The sequence below is a fragment of the Schistocerca nitens genome, chromosome 4 (assembly GCF_023898315.1).
Source record: "Schistocerca nitens isolate TAMUIC-IGC-003100 chromosome 4, iqSchNite1.1, whole genome shotgun sequence".
Taxonomy (NCBI): Eukaryota; Metazoa; Arthropoda; class Insecta; order Orthoptera; family Acrididae; genus Schistocerca; species Schistocerca nitens.
This window is the reverse complement of record NC_064617.1, coordinates 904,275,689-904,298,902: the sequence shown is the minus strand read 5'-3', so window position 1 is coordinate 904,298,902 and position 23,214 is coordinate 904,275,689. Positions and strand designations below refer to the sequence as shown.

The 23,214-nt window shown below is 41.8% G+C and overlaps 1 protein-coding gene across 2 annotated transcripts in view; it reads left to right on the top strand.

Moving 5' to 3' along the window:
- The first annotated feature begins 21,532 nt into the window (after positions 1–21,532).
- LOC126253463 (beta-1,3-glucan-binding protein-like) overlaps positions 21,533–23,214 on the top strand; it is a 324,996-nt gene continuing 323,314 nt past the window's right edge. Inside the window, exon 1 of one of the 2 annotated variants that reach the window (XM_049954818.1) lies at positions 21,533–21,710. In XM_049954818.1, coding sequence (XP_049810775.1) covers positions 21,587–21,710 — 124 coding nt within the window. In that variant the 5' untranslated portion in view covers positions 21,533–21,586. The remainder of the gene's footprint in view (positions 21,711–23,214) is intronic. The other variant, XM_049954817.1, reaches the window with a different exon arrangement.

The window sequence follows — 23,214 nt, the reverse complement described above, 5'->3', positions numbered from 1 at the left end:
GGTAAATGCATAGAAATTATATACGTGCGAAGGCTTTCATTGACAGTGACACTATGATTAAAGCCCTTTTGGTTGTTAAACAGCGTCATAATGAAATAACAAACAAACCTTATGTGATACGTCTGTACCGATTCTGCTCTAACTACCGTTGCTGCCTCTGAGAGGTTCCGCAAGCGCCCTGAGGTTGCATGGTCTCTCTGACTTGAGCAGTGTTCAGAAAGCGGCGCGCGAGGTGCGAAACGCACGGCAGTGTCCGAGGTATAGTGCGGAAGGGCCGATAGTGTGTGGCGCAAGTGACACCTCCCGGAGTGGTTGTGGGTTTGTGGCGTAAAAAGCTCCGTGATGCGACAAGAACGGATCCAGCTGTGTGCGAATCGTGACCATGTTTGCCTTCTGCATTGGAGCTGTATAGCTGTATATCCACATCACACGCCACGTTGAATGGACCTTCCTACTGACAACTGTGGTGAGCTCGCTCTAACCGATTTAGCTGCGATTTAGCACCAACAGTGAGGAGCGGTTATGTTCACTTCTGCTGGTTATTCAATTGTCGAGTTCGTCACTAGTAGTGCGAATGTCACACTTGAGATTTTAGCTGTGTCTACTGACATACGCTTGTGAATTGAAGTGTTGAGGCACGTTCGCCAGTTATACTCGGATTTGTAAAATGTGTTGATTTAACGGGATTATGAAACTACTGTGCGAGGGTGTGTACTGTTAAGCGATTTGTTAAATTATATTGTTTGTGTCAATGGCACGTATTTTTTACATGTTGTAGAATCTTCTCATATGTCATTTAAATCTGGTGTGTGCGGTTATGCCTAAGGCATCGCCTTTTCGTAGTACGTGGCAGTGAGTGCTGTCGGCTCTGACGGATCAGCACAGGCGCCCGGGTCGAATACCAAATTGGCATTCTGTTAATACTGTTTTCCTGTTTTAATTCAGCTACTGTCGTACTCAGCAGTGCAAATTGTAAGAGTCTAGATGCTTTGAATGTGCATGGAAGTGGTTTAAATAAGGTTGTGAATAATTCAAATTGACAGTCTTTCTTTCCTCGCCTGCTTGACGTTTATCTGACTGTTAAAGTCAGATTTTGTGCACTTATATTTAACTTTATATGGATCTGAATGCGGACAGCTGCCGCTGCTCTGTCTTGAAGGCTTTAACATTAAAAGCTTGTTGGTTCGCCAGTCAAGTGCTGTTAACTGACATGCAAGAATGTGTGTTGAATATATATGATTCAGCTTGTTGCCTTTTCCTGTGTGTTGACGGATGACATTTGTGCAAATTGCCTTCTTCAAATTCTGGCTCAGTACAACTGACAATGAAACTATGTATTTGTTTTTTAAATGTATTTGTTCTTTAATCAAGTGCAATAATTTTCTCCCGTTTGAAATTCTTTAAGTAAAAATTTCTAGTGCATTTCGAAACAGAAAAAACTCTAAGTTATTTGGTACTATTTAAAAATAATAATAAGTTTTTTAATTGTATTTAACTGCTCGTGTGAGGAGCGTCATTTATTAATAGCTAATTTGTGAAGTTGTAAATTTGGTTGCGTCTGTCAGTGGGTGCCAGGCAGGAATAATTCTGTATGTAGGTCCTGCGCCCGTGGAATGTTTATAGTCGACTTACATGGGACAAATAATTATTTGTTCACCTGTGGTGGACCTTGTCTTTTGTAGTGCATCATTTGTCAGCTGTTGTTTAAGTATTGTAAAATGTTGAAATTTTCCTTGCTGTTATTTAATAGATTGTAAATACATTGTCTAATACGTGCTGTGTGACTTACCACTGAAGGATTATCTACCCAAGTCCAACCTGCTCAAAGGTTTTCCCATCCCCTGTCCTAACATCCTGTATCGTTGTGTTTCAACCGTCTTAGCTGCGACGCTCTTCAGGGCGACTGAACTGCATTCTGTATGCACCGTCGTATTTTTGGTTATTAGCTGACAACCGACCTGACATTCTGGTATGTCACCGGACAGTTCTAAGTCGGTATGTCTGTGGACGAGTGGCTGGTCAGTAGAATAGTAGAACTGTTGCTTGTGCTGCTTTGGCAGGTCACTGGCAGTCAGCCTTTTCACTGTTTGCCGGTCAGGTGGGGATGAATTTGATTAAGTCTCGCGAAAGAAATCAATATGATTGGGAAGGAAGTAATATCGATAGGAAACCTCTAAATATAAGGCTGCTGGACGCAGGGGTTTAACACGTTTCTAAATTCCACATTAAACTGCTACGACAAGAAGACTCGAAGGACTTCAAGACAGTTAGAACCAAGTTAATATGCAACAGTTCAAGGCCACATACCATCGAAACATTGGTCCAACAAAACCAATTACACAGAGAATCTGAACGACGGTATATTCCCAGTCATCTCTGACGCCTTAGAATTCGTAAGGCACTCAGCTGTGAGTGTGGAAATGCCACCTCTTTTCTTGCCCACGTTTAGGAGTTGCTCCTATTACCGTATCTAAAGAAATGTTTTCCGGAAACGTTTTTGGTCCACGCAAGATGCCTTGAACGTTGCAGATGGATGTTTTTCAGACTTACCAGAAACGCAGATGTACACTGCCTAATGGAAAAGAAAATTTCAACGTTCATTGACCTAAATAGAAGAGTCTTTCATTGTCAAAAATTACTACATGCTCCAGCAATGCGATGTAGTTCAGCACAGCACAAACAATAAATATTTCAGAGGACTCGAACTTGTCTCCAACGCTTCCGTAAGGAGTGTGCACAACATTCGGTCGTCTAACGGTGATGCGTCTTCCTCATTTAGGGCGGATGCGAACGGGAAAGCGACGTGGCTCTCAACACGTCGTGTATACCTCATAGTCTGAGCGTACGTCGTAGGTTTGACACTCTGTAATCGTGTTTGGGACCAGGAGAGCACGTACTCTATTGTGATTTACTATTTCTGCAGTTTCCCTAAGCCGACAAAGGCTGTTGCCCGAGTGGATCCTTCCAAAAGAACTCGCAAGATTTCCTTTTCTCGAATTTTTTGTTTTGATTTGATTGGTTGAATAATAATGCCAACAGACTGGTACAAATACAGGGTGTATCATAATTAATGGTGTAAACGCATACAGTTAAAAGTACACGATACTAGAAGCAAAAAAGTCTAAGTAAACATAGGGTGGAAAATGCATACCTTAAGAGCTATGAGCATTTTTTCATCTTCGCTACTTTGAAACATAACTCTTCTAATGAACAAATGCTCATAACTTTTAAGGCAAGCATTTTAGAGCACATGTTTACTGGACATTTTTTTCTTGTTTTGGTCCATACTGCCACTTCCCAAAATATGGAAAGCAAAGAGCTTGCAGTACAAGAGACTTGTTTCACAGAATCCGAGATGAAAAACTGTTCCTAGCTCTTAAGGCATGCATTTTCGACCCTACGTTTACTGAGACTTTTTTGCCTCTAGTATCGTGTACTTTCAACTGTATGCGTTTACGTCATTAATTATGATACACCTTGCATAAAAATCTACATTATCAAATCATAGCAGCCTACACAGTTTAAGATTATGTTAAGTCTCCCAATTGGCACATATCTTACAGCTAAGGAGTTTTGTCATTTACAATTCAAACCCTGCACCATTATACCACAGATACAAGAAACGAAATAGTGTCCGTTAATTTGCCTTGAAACTAATGCTCTCGCAATTTAAAGAGAAACCTTTCCTCGAAACGCCTCTTTTGTAAAGTAGCTCATAGAACATGTGGGACATTTGTCACGCTCTTGCTTCAAACAAATCCGTAAACGATCACAAAGCTCTTTCCGTAACTATACTTCTTATTACTCCGTCTTACGGCTATGCCATAAACTGGAGAGAATCGTTCGTGGATTCACATTGCCTAGATCAATTTTTCTGGTATCTGCCTTCCTAATGACTGTATTTGTAGTCGTTCTACTATCGAACGCTCTGGTCAATATCTGTATCCATTTAACGACAATGGCTTCATTCCATCCAGTGATCCTTCCAAGAGGGCTTTGCAGATTTCTTTTTCTCGAGTTTTTTTTTATTTTACTTCTATTTGTTGAATCATATTACCAACAGACTGGTACAAACATAAAACATCTACATTGTCATAAAAAGTCTACACAGTTTAAGATTACGTTACAGTCTTACAGCTAAGGAGTCTTGTCATTAATAATTCAAACACTGCACCATTTACGTTCTTTTTTTCATTAGACTGACGGAAAAAATCTTAACACCAAAAAAAATTAATGTAGAGTAATGAAATTGTCTCGGTAATATACACTACTGGCCATTAAAATTGCTACACCACGAAGATGACGCGCTACAGACGTGAAATTTAACCGACAGGAAGAAGATGCTGTGATATGCAAATGATTAGCTTTTCAGAGCATTCACACAAGGTTGGCGCCGGTGGCGACACCTACAACGTGCTGACATGAGAAAAGTTTCGAACCGATTTCTCATACACAAACAGCAGTTGACGGCGTTGCCTGGTGAAACGTTGTTGTGATGCCTCGTGTAAGGAGGAGAAATGCGTACCATCACGTTTCCGACTTTGATAAAGGTCGGATTGTAGCCTATCGCGATTGCAGTTAATCGTATCGCGACATTGCTGCTCGCGTTGGCAGAATGTGGAATCGGTGGGTTCAGGAGGGTAATACGTAACGCCGTGCTGGATCCCAACGGCCTCGTATCACTAGCAGTCGAGATGACAGGCACCTTATCCGCATGGCTGTAACGGATCGTGAAGCCACGTCTCGATCCCTGAGTCAACAGATGGGGACGTTTGCAAGACAACAACCATCTGCACGAACAGTTCAACGACGTTTGCAGCAGCATGGAGTATCAGCTCGGAGACCATGGCTGCGGTTACCCTTGACGTTGCATCACAGACAGGAGCGCCTGCGATGGTGTACTCAACGACGAATCTGGGTGCACGAATGGCAAAACGTCATTTTTTCGGATGAATCCAGGTTCTGTTTACAGCATCGTGATGGTCGCATCCGTGTTTGGCGACATCGCGGTGAACGCACATTAAAAGCGTGTATTCGTCGTCGCCATACTGGCGTATCACCCGGCGTGATGGTATGGGGTGCCATTAGTTACACGTCTCGGTCACCTCTTGTTCGCATTGACGACACTTTGAACAGTGGACGTTACATTTCAGATGTGTTACGACACGTGGCTCTATCCTTCATTCGATCCCTGCCAAACCCTACATTTCAGCAGGATAATGCACGACCGCATATTGCAGGTCCTGTATGGGCCTTTCTGGATACAAAAAATGTTCGACTGCTGCCCTGGCCAGCGCATTCTCCAGATCTCTCACCAATTGAAAACGTCTGGTCAATGGTGGCCGAGCAACTGGCTCGTCACAATACGCCAGTCACTACTCTTGATGAACTGTGGTATCGTGTTGAAGCTGCATGGGCAGCTGTACCTGTACACGCCATCCAAGCTCTATCTGACACAATGCCCAGGAGTATCAAGGCCGTTATTACGGCCGGAGGTGGTTGTTCTGGGTACTGATTTCTCAGGATCTATGCACCCAAATTGCGTGAAAATGTAATCACATGTCAGTTCTAGTATAATATATTTGTCCAATGAATACCCGTTCATCATCTGCATTTCTTCTTGGTGTAGCAATTTTAATGGCCAGTAGTGTATTTAAATGCTTGACATTGCAGAATCATGGGTCAATGTAAACGCGAGATAAGCTACTGCTAATATGAAATGCTGGTTCATTAATAGCCGGTGTAACCGCCAGAATGTTAAATGCAAGCATGCAAAAGTGCGTCCATTGTATTGTACAGGTGATGGTTGTGGGATGGAATTCCGCGCCTGTTGCACTTGATCGGTCAGTCCAAGGACGGACGGTAGATGCTGGTTGTGGTCCTATATGTGCTCGACTGGAGACAGATGAGGCGATCGAGCAGACCAAGGAAACATGTAGACACTCTGTAGAGCACGTTGGCTTACGACAGCGGTAAGTAGGCGAGCATTATCCTATTGGGAAACGTCCCATGCTACTCGTGAATCGCAACACAACAGGTCGAATCATCAGACTGACGTACAAATTTGCATTCAGTGTACGTGGATTCAACACGAGAGTGCTGCTTCTGTCATACGAAATCGCACTCCAGGTGTAGGTCCAGAGAGAATGGTTGCAGGTCCTGAACTGGTCTTCATCAATGGCACCGAGGCCGATCCATCTTTCATCAGAAAAGAACAGTCCTCCGTCCCGCTCTCCAGCGAACTCTCGCGGCGCAACGAACGGAGACAGCATCTTCACTGCCGGGACCAGAGAGAAATTTGCTGGCCACTACACGTTGCGGGTCGACAGCCAAAGAGCAACAGAAGATCCTGAAACCGAGTTGTTGCGTCGTGCTTCTAAAAATTGAAAATTAAGAATTTGTAATGTTTGTGCAACAATGACGTCATAGAAAGTTAATCATGTTGTAAATGTTCAGTTCTATCTTGTCAAGGCTCAGGTTCACGTCTATATGTAGGAAGATAATAAACTAGTGGATGCTACTAAAGTTGAAATACGTGTTCCGAGAATTTATTTATGAAGAATTATGTTACGTAATTTATTTGACAAGATTATTAATTTCTGACAGCCGGCCGCGGTGGTCTCGCGGTTCTAGGCGCGCAGTCAGGAACCGTGCGACTGCTACGGTCGCAGGTTCGAATCCTGCCTCGGGCATGGATGTGTGTGATGTCTTTAGGTTAGTTAGGTTTAAGTAGTTATAAGTTCTAGGGGACTGATGACCACAGCAGTTGAGTCCCATAGTGCTCAGAGCCATTTTTGAATTTCTGACAACGTTCATCGCGAGTTTGAATCTCGAAAGTTTATTCAATGTGGTTCTAATATTTATTAAAGCAGATCACTTGCATTAATATAATTTCTGAGAAGAAACAAACGACATCTAAATTGAAAAAAGTTTGCGCAAACCAATTGGACTGAGTGACGTAATTCTGCGCATACGACTCAAATGTTTTACAGTTTCGTTCAAGAACCATTCTGAGACAATTTAAAAAGAATTTAGATAATTTTGAAGTGTGTTGTAACTGACGTAGGTGACGAAGTCTGCACATGGTCAAATGTCAAAAAGAAAATCATTCATACAAAACTTGCGTCGTTACACTACGCCGTGGCGACCTTATAAACAGGACTTGTGTGCAACTAAGGCACACAGGTACGAAACAATTCAAACATAAAGAGTCCTTCGGAAGTCAACGTGAATCTTCGTGGAGCCTTCACCAGCCAGCGGCGACTTCGCGGGTGTGGGCATCTGACGGAGCGCAGCCAAGCAATAGGGTCACGCAGTTATTCCACGAGAAGGCGCATCTGTTGGGCAGCAGCTGAACGCTGCAAACCCCGACACCCTTTTTCTCCCTAAACTAACAGGCCCAGTACGTCAGCTGGGGGGCGTTCCTCTGGCTGGTATTAGAGGTGTTGCTGAGGGCTTCACCTGTCTACGGCGGGGCCGGGAGTGGTTGCAGCCAGTGACGTCTCCCGTGTTCGACTCAGCGTCCTGCAAGTTGCGGAAGCGGGGTCACAGCATCTCAGCGGCTGCATCGACGGCTGTTACTTCTGCAGCCCATAGCAGCACAGTGATCATCGAGAACTACAAACTAAAATATTAGTGTCCGGTGAGTCTGTTTTAAGTTGGAAGTGGAGTGTTGTACATAGGGAGTGTGCTTTTAATAGGATTGTTGATTACAAGTCTGCGTGTGTAACTAGTTAATATCTTACAATAATCTCGGGAAGTGAAATGTCAGACGAAGAGCAATCTATGTCCGATAGGAGCATGAGATCCCTTTTTAGGGCGATCGCTAAATTAAAACAGTCTAACGAAGAATCCACTACTAGATTGAAAGAGGAACTAAAACAGGAATTAAAATAGTCTAACGAAGAATCTACTGCTAGATTAAAACAGGAATTAAAACAGTCTAACGAAGAATCTACTGCTACATTAAAACAGTCTAACGAAGAATCTACTGCTAGATTAAAACAGTCTAACGAAGAATCTACGGCTAGATTAAAAGAGGAACTTAAAGGGGAGCTAACAAAATCGACAGACAGGTTACAGGAACATTTTAATGAAACCAGTGGTGAATTAAATGATAAAATAGAGGCTTCTAAAGTTTAAATGCAGGAAAAACTAGTAGGACTTAGTAATAAGATTGCTGATAATTGTAAAAGGTTAGAAGAACATATCTAGGAATCGCGTGAGGAAAAAGCTCGCATGCGAAATGGTATTACTGACTTAACCAAGAGACTAGATAATGTCAATGTTTTAGTTCTAAATGAAATAGAGAAAAATAACGATAAGTTACGAGATGAATTTTCTGTGCAAACAGAAACTGTTCGTAGAGAATTATTAGAATCTATTAAAGAGGTTTCTATCAAACCTGTAGAGATTTCTTCAATAGATAATGTAGAATTAGAGACATTAACTCATCGAGTAGAAAAAGATCATACTGAAATGGAAAACATGAAATTTTTAATTACCGAAATATGCAGTAACCTTGAGACTTCCAAAGATAATAACATTGACGAAGGTACAGAGCGTTCACATCGTGAACCAAGTGAAGAATCGATATTAGCTAACCGTGTATCCAATACAGAAATGCGAATACAGGAAATTACTAAACGGTTATCAATATTAGATAAAAATGAAAACATTTCAAGTAGTAGAAGTAATAACGTAATCAGAGACAACAGTCGCATCGTGTTTGCTAGCTCGGACGACAACAATACAAATAAAGAAATCACGGCAAGCAAATCCGACGCAACTCCGTCTCTGCAATCTAAACAAAATCCAACTATGTCTCTCGCAGAATGTTGGGATGATATAACGACAAATTCCAATGTAGTAAGTCGATTTCCTGTATTCAAACCAGGAGGCGAACTTCACCCTATAATCTTTATAAAAGCTTTTGAAACTTCATTATCTCCTAAATGGAGTAATGAAAAACGGATTCAATTTGTAATAGGACATTTAGAAGCAGAAGCTGCGGAATGGGCAGTACTGCATAGAACTGAATTTAGGCCCTGGGATGATTTTGTTAAGCAGTTTAAACAAAATTATTCGTTAAGAGGAAAACAACAGCACTTAACTTTAGATTTGTTAGACCCTCCTCCTTATTCTAAACGGTGGAGAGGTTATAGGAATTATTTCGAATGGCATTTAAACCGTGCTAAATTAATTGAAGAACCAATTACTGAAAGTCATCTAATACGAGTCCTAATTAGTAGGTTACCGTATTATGTAAAGGAAAGGAAAATGTTACTCTACGAATTGTCCATCCGAACGAGAAAAGGAAGACCTTGTATTAGTACCTTCTCATCCTAAAAGTTCGAAGATCTTTGAAGGTCCAAATGTTGTACATAAGATTGTACACCCCAAAGCGTTACTTCTTATGGAACCTTCATCAGGTGTAATTAAAGCTTTATATAGTGTTGATCAAATGAAACCCTTCATTCCTAAATAAGTTAATATTTAGTATATGTTACATACGGAAGAGCGTTCATAGTTTATTCATGTGAAGTTTTTCGTGATAGTTACGTGTTATTTTAAAGAAATGACAGGAAGCTTAAACAAGTGTTCTACAATAATCTACCGGTATTTCAAAAAGAGAAAGACAACTTAAAGGGGATTTATATGGAAGAAATTTTGTTATTAGGTCAGAAGGAATTTTGTATATTTTATATTTACTCGGGTAGAAGGAACCAAAGGGGATGGTTAATAATTTATGGACCATGGGCGTCCAGAGCTGTATGGCTCACGAGAACATAGCAGAGTGCCTTTAATAGAGATTTGTAATAGTGTTAATATAGAACACACCAAACGGGGCTCTCTCGCTTGTTTCTCCCAAATAAATTGCCATTACCCAACAAAGTGTCCGAAGGTAAAGAAAGCCGTGCCGAGATTCTAAAGAAAGTTTTGCTTGATTTCTTCTTGACCTCAGGCATAAATAAAGCATTAGGGAAAGAAACGACGTAAAGTAAATAGTACTATTAGTTATTGTGAGAAACTTATTAGTAATATACATTTTGGAAAGAATAACTCTAGTAAATGAATAAAACTGAAACTAACCTATCACAATTTCAACGCTCTGTCCTAATGTAACAACGTTAAAGACCGTACTAAATTATTATTTACTAGCAACTATTAAATGAGAAGCAGTAATCTCCATATATTCGGTTATGAATTACCATAATAGCACAATTAAACGTAAATGACAAATCGTCACAACAATATCGTCATAAAAGGATTGAATCTATCTAAGAGCAAGGACATTAGATTACGGAAAATGTGAGAAACATGTATAATATTAACAGTTAAATATTGTATATAGAAGAAGCTTTATTTTCGGTTAAAACCTGACAAACTGAGCTTGTGGGTGGGGTATGTAGTGGGACGCGAAATTAAAGCGTCACCCATCCACCAGTGTCAGCCCAGTTTGCAGGTGAATATAAGTTTAATTTAGTTTTCTATTTATGTATTTTTGTAATATTTGTAATGGTTGTGAATTGTCTAAAGTTTTGTATTTATTTTTTATGTTTCATGTACGGAGAGGGCGGCGCAACGAACGGAGACAGCATCTTCACTGCCGGGACCAGAGAGAAATTTGCTGGCCACTACACGTTGCGGGTCGACAGCCAAAGAGCAACAGAAGATCCTGAAACCGAGTTGTTGCGTCGTGCTTCTAAAAATTGAAAATTAAGAATTTGTAATGTTTGTACAACAATGACGTCATAGAAAGTTAATCATGTTGTAAATGTTCAGTTCTATCTTGTCAAGGCTCAGGTTCACGTCTATATGTAGGAAGATAATAAACTAGTGGATGCTACTAAAGTTGAAATACGTGTTCCGAGAATTTATTTATGAAGAATTATGTTACGTAATTTATTTGGCAAGATTATTAATTTTTGACAATGTTCATCGCGAGTTTGAATCTCGAAAGTTTATTCAATGTGGTTCTAATATTTATTAAAGCAGATCACTTGCATTAATATAATTTCTGAGAAGAAACAAACGACATCTAAATTGAAAAAAGTTTGCGCAAACCAATTGGACTGAGTGACGTAATTCTGCGCATACGACTCAAATGATGTTTTACAGTTTCGTTCAAGAACCATTCTGAGACAATTTAAAAAGAATTTAGATAATTTAGAAGTGTGTTGTAACTGACGTAGGTGACGAAGTCTGCACATGGTCATATGTCAAAAAGAAAATCATTCATACAAAACTTGCGTCGTTACACTACAACAGGCGCAGACTTTCTAAAAACATCGATTGTCATGAATGAAATTAAGTAAATCTTGTCATAACAGCAGCTGTAGTTGAAAGGCAAATCAACGAAGTTTGTGGAACATACTGTGGAAGTTTAATTAATTTAGCTACTGACAATATACAAAATTTTATAATGATTCGTTACTGTTCCGCATGCAAAGAGAAAAGGTTTTCTACATTTGGACACCACGATGAAACTATAAGACCAGTCCATTTGCTGGGAGCGTCACAACCATTATCACAAGATGTTAGACTAAATTTAAATTACAGAATGTTGGCACCTGGTATTTTATGTGGCATGCGAAAAGCACCTGTCTCTGCAGTCCACAATCATCTCCTAGTGATATTGAAATATAATGGTATCAGAATTGTTGCAGGTAACCTATTTTGATTCCACCTCAATACAAGAATGAAGTATATACTTATATGGGTATGGTGTCTGTTCCGTCGGACACGTCTGTTCGAAAGAACAGACATCAATGATGACCTGCAGCCGTCTAGAACGAAATTAGAATTGTATATTAATACCTTCAGCTGCTGACGGGCGTTGATATATATCAACGAGGACAGGGGAAAATGTGTGCCCCAACCGGGTCTCGAACCCGGGATTTCCTGCTTACATGGCAGACGCTCTATCCACCTGAGCCACCGAGGGCACAGAGGATATTGCGACTGCAGGGACTATCTCGCACACGCCTTCCGCGAGACCCACATATTCACCTTATATGTCCACACACTACATTCGTAATGTCCCTACCAAACACACTCATTACTTGTGGAAGACATTCTTACCAAGTCCCGTAACAGACACCATATCCATATAAGTATATAGTTCTGGCAATACCGGCCATGACTTTCCCCTTCTCTGCGGATACACACATATTTACCCGAACTCTTACGGAACTTGTTAAGAATATCTTCCACGAGTAATGAGTGTGTTGGGTAGAGACACTACGAATGTAGTGTGTGGACACGTAAGGTGAGAATGTGGGTCTCACGGGAGGCGTGCGCGAGATAGTCCCTGCAGTCGCACTATCCTCTGTGCTCTCGGTGGCTCAGATAGATAGAGCGTCTGCCATGTAAGCAGAAGATCCCGGGTTCTTGTCCCGTTCGGGGCACACATTTTCACCTGTCCCCGTTGATATATATCAACGCCCGTCAGCAGCTGAAAGTATTAATATATAATTCTAAAGAATGAAGTGCATTAGTAAACTCAAGGAGTCTACTAAATCACATAGCATCTTCAGAACGGGAACAGTCCCTAGAATGTACGTAGGAATCGATATTATGAACGCTCTTATATTTGTAATGCGTAAATGATCTGTTGTCATGCATTCAATAAGCAGAGAAAGTTATGTTTGCTGGCGATGCATTATAATCTAGCCTAATGGGAATTTTCTTGAAAATTAATAACCTGTTCCCTCAAAATGAACTGTCACTGAACACAAAATACAAGTAAAACAATACATACAGTCCTGCAATATACTGGAACTAGCCAACAATTAGAAAAATGAATGACTGCACAGTAATAAATGAAACAGGTTTTCCTAAATTTTTAGATATGTTATAAAAACTTGAACAGAAAGTCAAATGTTACAGATACCCTTATGGGTTTACGCTCTGTAACTTTTGCATTACGAAAAAATATCAAATTTTGTTGATGGAAACGTCAAAATATTAACTTACTATTCTCACTCGCTAATGTTTTATGGCAACATTTTCAGGGAGAGTTTGTTTTTGAGGAAAAGTTACTTAGGCTGAAGCGTGCAACAAGTATAATACATAGTAGTGTTAAACGACGAGGAATAGTGACAACACACTCGTAGTACATATCCTCCATTGCCAAGTTTGCTGTCGACAGTCACAATTCGAATACAGCCGTGACATTAATATATATAATAATGGAAGGAGAAATTACTTATACAGGGTCTCTCACAAGTTATAGGCGCCGGCGCCTCGAAATATAAGTATATACAGCGTGATTCTGTGATGATATTACAGATTTTCAAGGATGATGAAGAAGGACATATGTATCAATTTGAGGTATCCGGAAACGAACGAGTCGAAAATCATAAGCGGAAACCGCTCTGTTACCTCTGACAGTGAAATACATGTACTGGTACTGTTGCAAAGATTGTAGGGCAGGCATCTTTCAGAGGTGGTAGATGGACCAAAACAAGAAATAATGTCTAGTAAATATGGGCTCTAAAATCGGACCTCAAGAGGTATGAAAACTTGTTCAGTATAGGAGATATGTTTCACAGTAGCGAAGCCATGCATTTTAGAGCCCATGTTTATTGGACACCGATTTTCTTTGTTTTGGTCCATGTTACCACCTCCGCAAGTTTCCTACCTTACAGGCTTAGCAACAACAGTAACAGTACATGTATTCCATTGTCAGAGGCATCAGAAACGTCGTCCAACCGTCCAGGTGAAGTCAACCACAAAGGCAGCCATTGACAAAATCCATGATGTGGTAATGGAAGACCGCCGAATGAAAAATTCGTGACATTGCTGAGACTAGGCATCTCAACTGAGCGAGTGCACAATATTCTGCACGGAGAATTAGTACAAAAAAGGTTTGCACAATGTGGGTGCCACAATTGTTCACAGTCGACCTAAAGTACATTTCAACACAATGTCTGACGATGTTTAATTGAAATCCGCATGACTTTTTGCACCGATTTGCTGCTGTTGATGAAACGTGGCTCCATAATTACACGCTAGAGACAAATCGGCAGTCAAAACAATGAGCAAAGACTGGTGAACCTGCACCAAGACCATTTTGTCCAAGATTATGGACACTGTTTTTAGGAATTCCCAAGGAATAATCCTTCATAGACTGCTTGGAGAAAAGGCGGAACCATAACGGGACCATGTTATGTTTCATTGTTGGATCATTTGAAACTTGCGTTGGCTGAAAAAAGACCAAGGTTGACACGCAGAATGAGCTCTCTCACCAGCTTAATGAACCATTCCACACACCAGCGATAAAAATGGCGAAAGTAGATGAGTAGGGCTTTCAACTGTTTCCTAATCCACCCTGTTCACCAGACTTAGCTCCAAGTTACTTCTTCCTCTTAGCTAACTTGAAACTTTGGCTCGCCGGGAAGAAATTTTCATCAAATCAGGAAGTGATAGCTGCAGTCAGCTAGTATTTTGCAGAGTTTGACAGAACATATTATAATGATGAGATGCAAAAGCTGGAGGATCGCTGGACCAAGTGCGTATCTCTCAACGAGGACTATGTCGAGAATAGTAAATAAGGTGAGTTCTTTACGAAATAAACTTTTTTCTTGCTTCTTTACCAGACTTATTAAACCACCCTAGTCATCACGGTGTTTTGTGAAATGTGAAGTTGTAATTTTCAATCGTGCTTCATTAAAAATATGTACCCTGTTTCTGTGTGTATTTATAGGGTAGAGCATGCAGGTGAGGAGAGAGATTGCGAAAGTAATATTATAGGTGAACACAAATTTTATTCGTAAAATATTTTTTTCGGAACGAAAATTACTTTTATATATGTAATTTGTTAACTCATCAAATAATCTCGTAACAACATCATTTTGCTGCAGATGGCGAGGTGCGTAGTCATGTAAAGAAGCTTCTATGAAACTAACATTCTAGAGGATAAGATAATAAGCACAGTAGACGTAATATGTCGTTTCACTAATTGTTACTTTAAACGTCTTTTTACAGGCGTAAATATAAATGATGACGGCGTATACACCGATGGATGAAAACAATGCGACCACAGCCCACAGTGCGACCGAATGCAGCCTCTGGTGTTGTGGGCACGTGAGGCGGTAAGGAAATTATACACTGCTTTATCAGAAGTATCCTGACCCCTATTATCGGTCTTTAATATAGTGTGTGTCCACCCATCGCCTTTATGAAGGCTTGAATTCGGCTGGAGATCCTTTCGACAACGTGTCTGAATGTCTGTGGAGGAATCAGAACCCGTTCTTCCTCAAGAGCTGAAATGAGCGAAGGTAGTGATGTCTGGGGACTGGAGAGAAACCGAAGTTCTAATTCTTCCAAAAGGTTTTCATTGGATTCAATAGGGGTTATGGACAGGACAATCCATGTCAGGAATGCTACTGAATTTCGGTAGTTGCCACAGAGTATGCACTGATATGCTGATATAGTCATCGTCTGAAAACTGTTCCTGTACTGTACCCAGCACATAATGATATAAAAAAATGTTTACGTCATCTAGCTCTTTCTGAAGCGCAATAAGGGACACACCTAACCACAAAAAACACCCACATACCACAATACCATGTCCTCCATACTTTTCTTTTGGCTCTATTCACGATGGCAGGAAACGGTCCCCCAAACATTCGCCAAAACCAAACTCTCCTATTGGATTGCCGCAAGATATAGCGTTATTTATCACTCCCAATCACTCTTCCTTCGCTGCTCAATGGCGTCCCTCTTCACATCACCTCAAGCGTGCTAGCCGGTGTGGCCGAGCGGTTCTGGAACCGCGCGACTGCTAGGTCGCAGGTTCGAATCCTGCCTCGGCTATGAATGTGTGTGATGTCCTTAGGTTAGTTAGGTTTAAGTAGTTCTAAGTTCTAGGGGACTGATGACCTCAGATGTCAAGTCTCATAGTGCTCAAAGCCATTTGAACCATTTGAACCTCAAGCGTCGGTCATCATTGACCACGGGAGTGCGTGGCTAATGACGAGCTGCTCGGCTATTGTATACCATTCTTTTAAACTCCATCGGCACAGTTACTGTGCTCGTTTTGGAACTCACGACTGACTCCTTCCGCCCTCCGCAGCGCTCGACGATCCCTGTGCGTACGCGAGATCTGCCTCGTCTCGGTCGTTGATACCGCACTCCATAATCGAATGAAACGGGCAGAAACCACAGATCTCGTATTACAATGGGAAGTACCCTCTGCTATGCTGTTCACAGAGGTTTACGGTTGTCGACTTAGGCCACTACACACACACCAGTTTACCGGCCGACCGTCCGACCAATTTCGAGGCAAGAACGGGATTTTCACTCGGCAGCGGAGTGTCCGCTGACATGAAACTTCCTGGCAGATTAAAACTGTGTGCCGGATCGGGACTCGAACTCGGGATATCTCCACAATATCCTATCTTCCAGGAATGCTAGTTCTGCAAGGTATGCAGGAGAGCTTCTGTGAAGCTTGGAAGATATGAGACGAGGTACTGGCGGAATTTAAGCTGTGAGGACGGTTTGTGAGTCGTGCTTGGATAGCTCAGCTGGTAGAGCACTTTCCCGCGAAAGGCAAAGGTCCCGAGTTCGAGTCCCGATCCGGCACACAGTTTTAATCTGCCAGGAAGTTTCAATTTCGTGGCAGCCTACACACGTCCCGACCGACTGCAATCAGCGATTTCAGTGCTGCCCTATCGTCGTGATTTGTTTATCTAAAGTTGATTGAGTTTATATGCTATAATATCCCGCTCGGTCTTATACAGAAACAAAAACGCGGGTTTGCCTTGGCTCTTTCAGAGATAAGAAGATTTTAAAAAAGCCGAGAAATAGCTGCGGACAAAGAAGTGGCTACTGCAAGGAAATAAATTCATCCACGTTCCTTAACAGCTGGTAGCCGATTATTTTTTTAATTATTTAAGACCGATGAATCGTGCATTTCTGAGTTGCTGAATACCACCAAACCATCCTTAACGAAAAAGAATAATGTAATGACAGAGGCTGTAACGTGCGAAGAGGACTGTTAACTAAATTACGATTTCTAGCCACTACCAGAAGTTAAGAGTACCTCATATTCAGTACTGTTGTATCCCCACAATTATTAATTATAATGATTCCTCAAACCTGCAATGTGATTTATAGCTGACTGCGGACATACATCATGGCGAGGAAAAATAAATAAAACAAAAGACGAATGTGTAAACGTTTTTAATTAATTTATCAATGTAGCTTAAAAGATGACCTGTAAATCTAAGAAACTCATTTCAAACTTGAAGAAGAAACACATAGTGCGTAGTGGGGCCATCACACTGTTGTAGCCGGCCGTGGTGGCCGAGTAGATCTAGGCGCTACAGTCTGGAACCGCACGACCGTTACGGTCGCCGTTTCGAATTCTGCCTCGGGCATGGATGTGTGTGATGTCCTTAGGTTAGTTAGGTTTAAGTAGCTCTACGTTCTAGGGGACTGATGACCTCAGCAGTTAAGTCCCATAGTGCTAAGAACCATTTGAACCATTTGAACACTGTTGTAGAAATAATTCAAAAGCCAAGATCGCTTAAATACAGATCCGATGACGGCACCTTTAGTGTGTTGAAACCGGTTATCCAGTAAACAGTATTTAAACGGTCTTGGCTTTTGAATTATTTCGAAGAAGGAAGACTACACATGGTGGTGGTGGTGCACATCGTCTAATAACCACAGCAACAGATACGTAAGAAATGAAGCATTTAGCAACTGCTAGAACCGTAAAAAACGACCCAGACACTGATCTTCATAACAAAGCGCTTGGTTATAGGCTGAATTTTTTAAACTCATAACAATGAAGCAAGCGTATTTCATGAATTAACGTCCACTGAACGTTCATATTTAATTTTTTTGTTATTTCATTTCCGGTAATCATCGGAAATAGATCTAAAAGCGGAAATACAGAAAGGTCGACTGAATTTTAATATCTCCCTGTGCCACACGAAACCATTATGGATTCAGACACAAAGAAATTACAGACTTTGGCTGCGAGTGGGCATTGATTTAAATCAAAGGGGAAGCTGAAAATCTGTGCCGAACTGGCAATCGAAACCGGGTTTTCTGCTTAATGAGGCACATGCGCTGACCACTGCGCCATCCGGACACATTGGTCATCGCAGCTACACGGATTAACCTAACACACCTCCCGTCGGATCAAACTTCTCAACATCCACACACTGTTAATGTACTGCTCCTTTCCTATGTCCTCATTGCTCGCGGCATTTCGCCGATCCCTGTAAGAGTTGGAGCCTAGTGTGCAGCCACACCGAAGAGATCATAGGTAGTCTCAACTTAATTACATACAGGGTGGTCCATTGATAGTGACCGGGCCAAATATTTCATGAAATAAGAATCAAACGAAAAAACTACAAAGAACGAAGCTTGTATAGCTTGAAGGGGGAAACCAGATGGCGCTATGGTTGGCCCGCTAGATGGCGCTGCCATAAGTCAAACGAATATAAACTGCGTTTTTTTAAATATGACCCCTATTTTTTATTACATATTCGTGTAGTAGTTAAGGAAATATGAATGTTTTAGTTGGACCACTTTTTTCGCTTTGTGATAGATGGCGCTGTAGTAGTCACAAACTTATAAGTACCTGGTATCACGTAGCATTCCGCCAGTGCGGACGGTATTTGCTTCGTGATACATTACCTGTTTTAAAATGGACCGTTTACCAACTGCGGAAAAGCTCGATATCGTGTTGATGTATGGCTATTGTGATCAAAATGCCCTACGGGCGTGTACTATGTATGCTGCTCGGTATCCTGGACGACATCATCCAAGTTTCCGGACCGTTCGCCGGATAGTTACGTTATTTAGGGAAACAGGAACTGTTCAGCCACATGTGAAACGTCAACCACGACCTGCAACAAATCATGATGCCAAAGTAGGTGTTTTAGCTGTTGTTGCGGCTAATCCGCACATCAGTAGCAGACATACTGCGCGAGAATCGGGAATATCAAAAACGACGGTGTTGAGAATGCTACATCAACATCGATTGCACCCGTACGATATTTCTATGCACCAGGAATTGCATGGCGACGACTTTGAACGTCGTGTACAGTTCTGCCACTGGGCACAAGAGAAATTACGGGACGATGATAGATTTTTTGCAGGCGTTCTATTTAGCGACGAAGTGTCATTCACTAACAGCGGTAACGTAAGCCGGCATAATATGCACTATTGGGCAACGGAAAATACACGATGGCTGCCACAAGTGGAATATCAGCGACCTTAGCGGGTTAATGTATGGTGCGGCATTATGGGAGGAAGGATAATTGGCCCCCATTTTATCGATGGCAATCTAAATGGTGCAATGTATGCTGATTTCCTACGCAATGGGTTAACGCGCTCAGTCCGGAACCGTGCGACTGCTACGGTCGCAGGTTCGAATCCTGCCTTGGGCATGGATGTGTGTGATGTCCTTAGGTTAGTTAGGTTTAAGTAGTTCTACGTTCTAGGGGACTGATGACCACAGATGTTAAGTCCCATAGTGCTCAGAGCCATTTGAACCATTTTGAACCTACGCAATGTTCTACCGATGTCACTACAAGATGTTTCACTGCATGACAGAATGGCGATGTACTTCCAACATGGATGTCCGGCACATAGCTCGCGTGCGGTTGAAGCGGTATTGAATAGCATATTTCATGACAGGTGGATTGGTCGTCGAAGCACCATGGCCCGCACGTTCACCGGATCTGACGTCCCCAGATTTCTTTCTGTAGGGAAAGTTGAAGGATATTTGCTATCGTGATCAGCCGACAACGCCTGACAATATGTGTCAGCGCATTGTCAGTGTATGTGCGAACATTACGGAAGGCGAACTACTCGCTGTCGAGAGGAATGTCGTCACACGTATTTCCAAGTGCATTGAGGTTGACGGACATCATTTTGAGCATTTATTACATTAATGTGATATTTACAGGTAATCACGCTGTAACAGCATGCGTTGTCAGAAATGATAAGTTTACAAAGGTACATGTATCACATTGGAACAACCGAAATAAAATGTTCAAACATACCTACGTTCTGTATTTTAAATTAAAAAACCTACCTGTTACCAACTGTTCGTCTAAAATTGTGAGCCATATGTTTGTGACTATTACAGCACCATCTATCGCATAGCGAAAAAAGTGGTCCAACTATAACATTCATATTTCTTTGCGTACTACACGAATATGTAATAAAAAATAGGGGTTCCTATTTTAGAAAACGCAGTTGATATCCGTTTTACCTATGGCAGCACCATCTAGCGGGGCAGCTATGGCACCATCTGGTTTCCCCCTTCAAGCTAGACGAGTTTCGTTCTTTGTAGTTTTTTCGTTTGACGCCTATTTCGTGAGATATTTGGCCCGGTCACGATGAATGGACCACCCTGTATATGTGGCGTCTGTTCTTTCAGATTACGAATTCGTTGAAAACTGAAAATAGTGCTTCATTCTTGCATCTGTGTTTACCATACTCTTCGCACGACGTGTCCCACAAACATCTGCAATCTTTAAATTTTTTCCAGAAAGTCTCTCCTAGAAGTTTCGTCCGCCTTGCAGCCTGTTCCACGTATTAGAACAGCATTTTTTCCTGAATGAAATTTGTTGTAAGTAATATATCTTTATTTCCAACCAATAGCTCAACACGGTATCAATACTCAATACTAGGAGTAAGAACAATCTGCATAAAGACCTAAAATCACTTGCATTGGTCCAAAAAGGGGTTCAATATTCAGGAACACACATTTTCAATAGATTGCCAGCAACCGTTGAAAACTTGGTTTCGGATAAAGCACTGTTTAAACAGAATTTGAAAGACTTTTTGATAGGCTAATCTTTATAGATGAATATCTTAAGAGAGACTATTAAGCCAGCTTAAGTAAAAATGTGTGCTAGACTTTAGTTTTGGCGGCACTGGGTCACAACAGTCGTGATTAGGTATTTTTTGTATGATAAATTTATTTAATAGTGCATAACAATGTTTCAGTCTGACAGCGTGTTAATTCTGTAAGTATTAGCTGTTCCAGTTTACTGCATTATATTCACCTATTCAGACAGTCTCCTGACAAATGATCAGGGTCATATGTATTATATTCAAATGTTTTATGTTATACTTGCTGACATGATCCACTCCCACGAGAAACGTCTCATTTTTTGGTATATGGAACGAAAACTCAGTCTAATCTAAATTTAATTCCGCGCGCAGTGACAAAAGACGAACATTTGTCGGGCTCTTGGCACTACAACACTACACATGGCACAGTCTGTTGGGTGGTTTGGTAGAAGGATCGGCTGTCGGGTGGTCCTACCCGCCCGACATACTGACAAGGAAAGTTCGACGGTCGGTCGCTCAAAACACGTCCAATTTGTCGGTCGGTTTGTCGATTGGATCGCGTGTACCCTTGTTTACAAGTGTTGATGTCCGTTTCGCGGTGCTGCCGCAGCGGCGCTAGTTCCTCGCCTGTACCTGATGGTGGCGCTGCCTGGTGGCTGGACTTGGAATCCCCGAGCCCGCAGTTCCGGCGCGGAAGCCAGTCTGCAACCAGGCAGACAGCTACTAGGATCAAAGTACTGCCTACAGCCTACCCATGGGTGCGCGGCCACTGTTGCCGTTACTGCTGCTGTCGTCCCTCGCCGCAGCGCAGTTCTACGAAGTCCCGCAGCCGCTCGTCCAGGCCCTCAAGCCACGAGGACTCCGAATCTCCATACCAGGTGAGCTGGGCCTTCTATTGTCGCATCCATAGGCAGCTCCTGTCAACCCTGCACCGACTGTTTGCTACAGATACACGCATTGCCCTTGCCTTAGATGTAGCACATACAAACGCTCGGCAAGCCACAGTTAGCAATGTGGCAGAGGGTATGCAGTATACCATTACATTCATCCCATCCTATTACATTCGCGGGTGGTGCACGGGCAAAAACTGTCGTTAAATCTCTGTACGAGCTCCAGTTTCTCTGATTTCCTCGTCGTAGTCATTAAGCGAGAAATAGGGAGTAATAGTGTTTTTCACTTTCTCTGGAACGTGTGTTCTGTCTCTTCCCAGAAAAATTCAGCGACACAACGCCTTTTGGACCGTCTGCCCTGCAATGGGGCAAAAATTTGTACCGCTGTCGCGTTTGAACAATCGCGTGACGAAATATCTCTCTTCTTTGGATCTTATTTCTGTATTGCTACCTGTAAAGTGTCCCAGACTGGCGAGTAATACTGAAGAATCTGACAAATGAGATCTTCGTACACTAAATCTTTCGTGATTGGAGTAAACTTGTCGCGTTCTTCCGGTTAATAAATAACCTGGTTTTGCTACAATTAGATTTATGGTCGTTCCACTTCAGATCCTTCCTGACGCACATTCTGATATGGAGAGATTTAAAATGGAATGATCATATAAAGTTGATCGTCGGTAAAGCAGATGCCAGACAGATTCATTGGAAGAATCCTAAGGAAATGCAATCCGGAAACAAAGGAAGTAGGTTACAGTACGCTTGTTCGCCCACTGCTTGAATACTGCTCAGCAGTGTGGGATCCGTACCAGATAGGGTTGATAGAAGAGAGAGAGAAGATCCAACGGAGAGCAGCGCGATTCTTTACAGGATCATTTAGTAATCGCGAAAGCTTTACGGAGATGATAAACTCCAGTGGAAGACTCTGCAGGAGAGACGCTCAGTATGGGCTTTTGATGAGGTTTCGAGAACATACCTTCACCGAGGAGTCAAGCAATATATTGCTCCCTCCTACGTATATCTCGCGAAGAGACCATGAGGATAAAATCAGAGATTAGAGCCCACACAGAGGCATACCGACTATCCTTTCCACGAACAGTAAGAGACTGGAATAGAAGGGAGAACCGATAGAGGTACTCAAGGTACCCTCCGCCACACACCGTCAGGTGGCTTGCGGAGTATGGATGTAGATGTAGATATTAGAGGCTTTTCCAGGGACTGATCACCTGTCTTGTAACCGAACATAAACCGTATTATCTATGTGCAATATTATATCTATGTGTTGAGCGTCAACTGCAGTTCGCTGCATGAAGCGTGTGCGTATCTTCCTACAACTGTTCAAGTTTTGTCTGGCTACTTTCCTGCGTGTAAGCCAGGATTTCTTCAGTTTTGAAATGTGATATTCTACATGTACAAGAAACTAAATAGTGTCCGTTAATTTGCCTTGTAAGTAATGCTCTCGCAATTTAAAGAGAAACCTTTCCTCGAAACACCT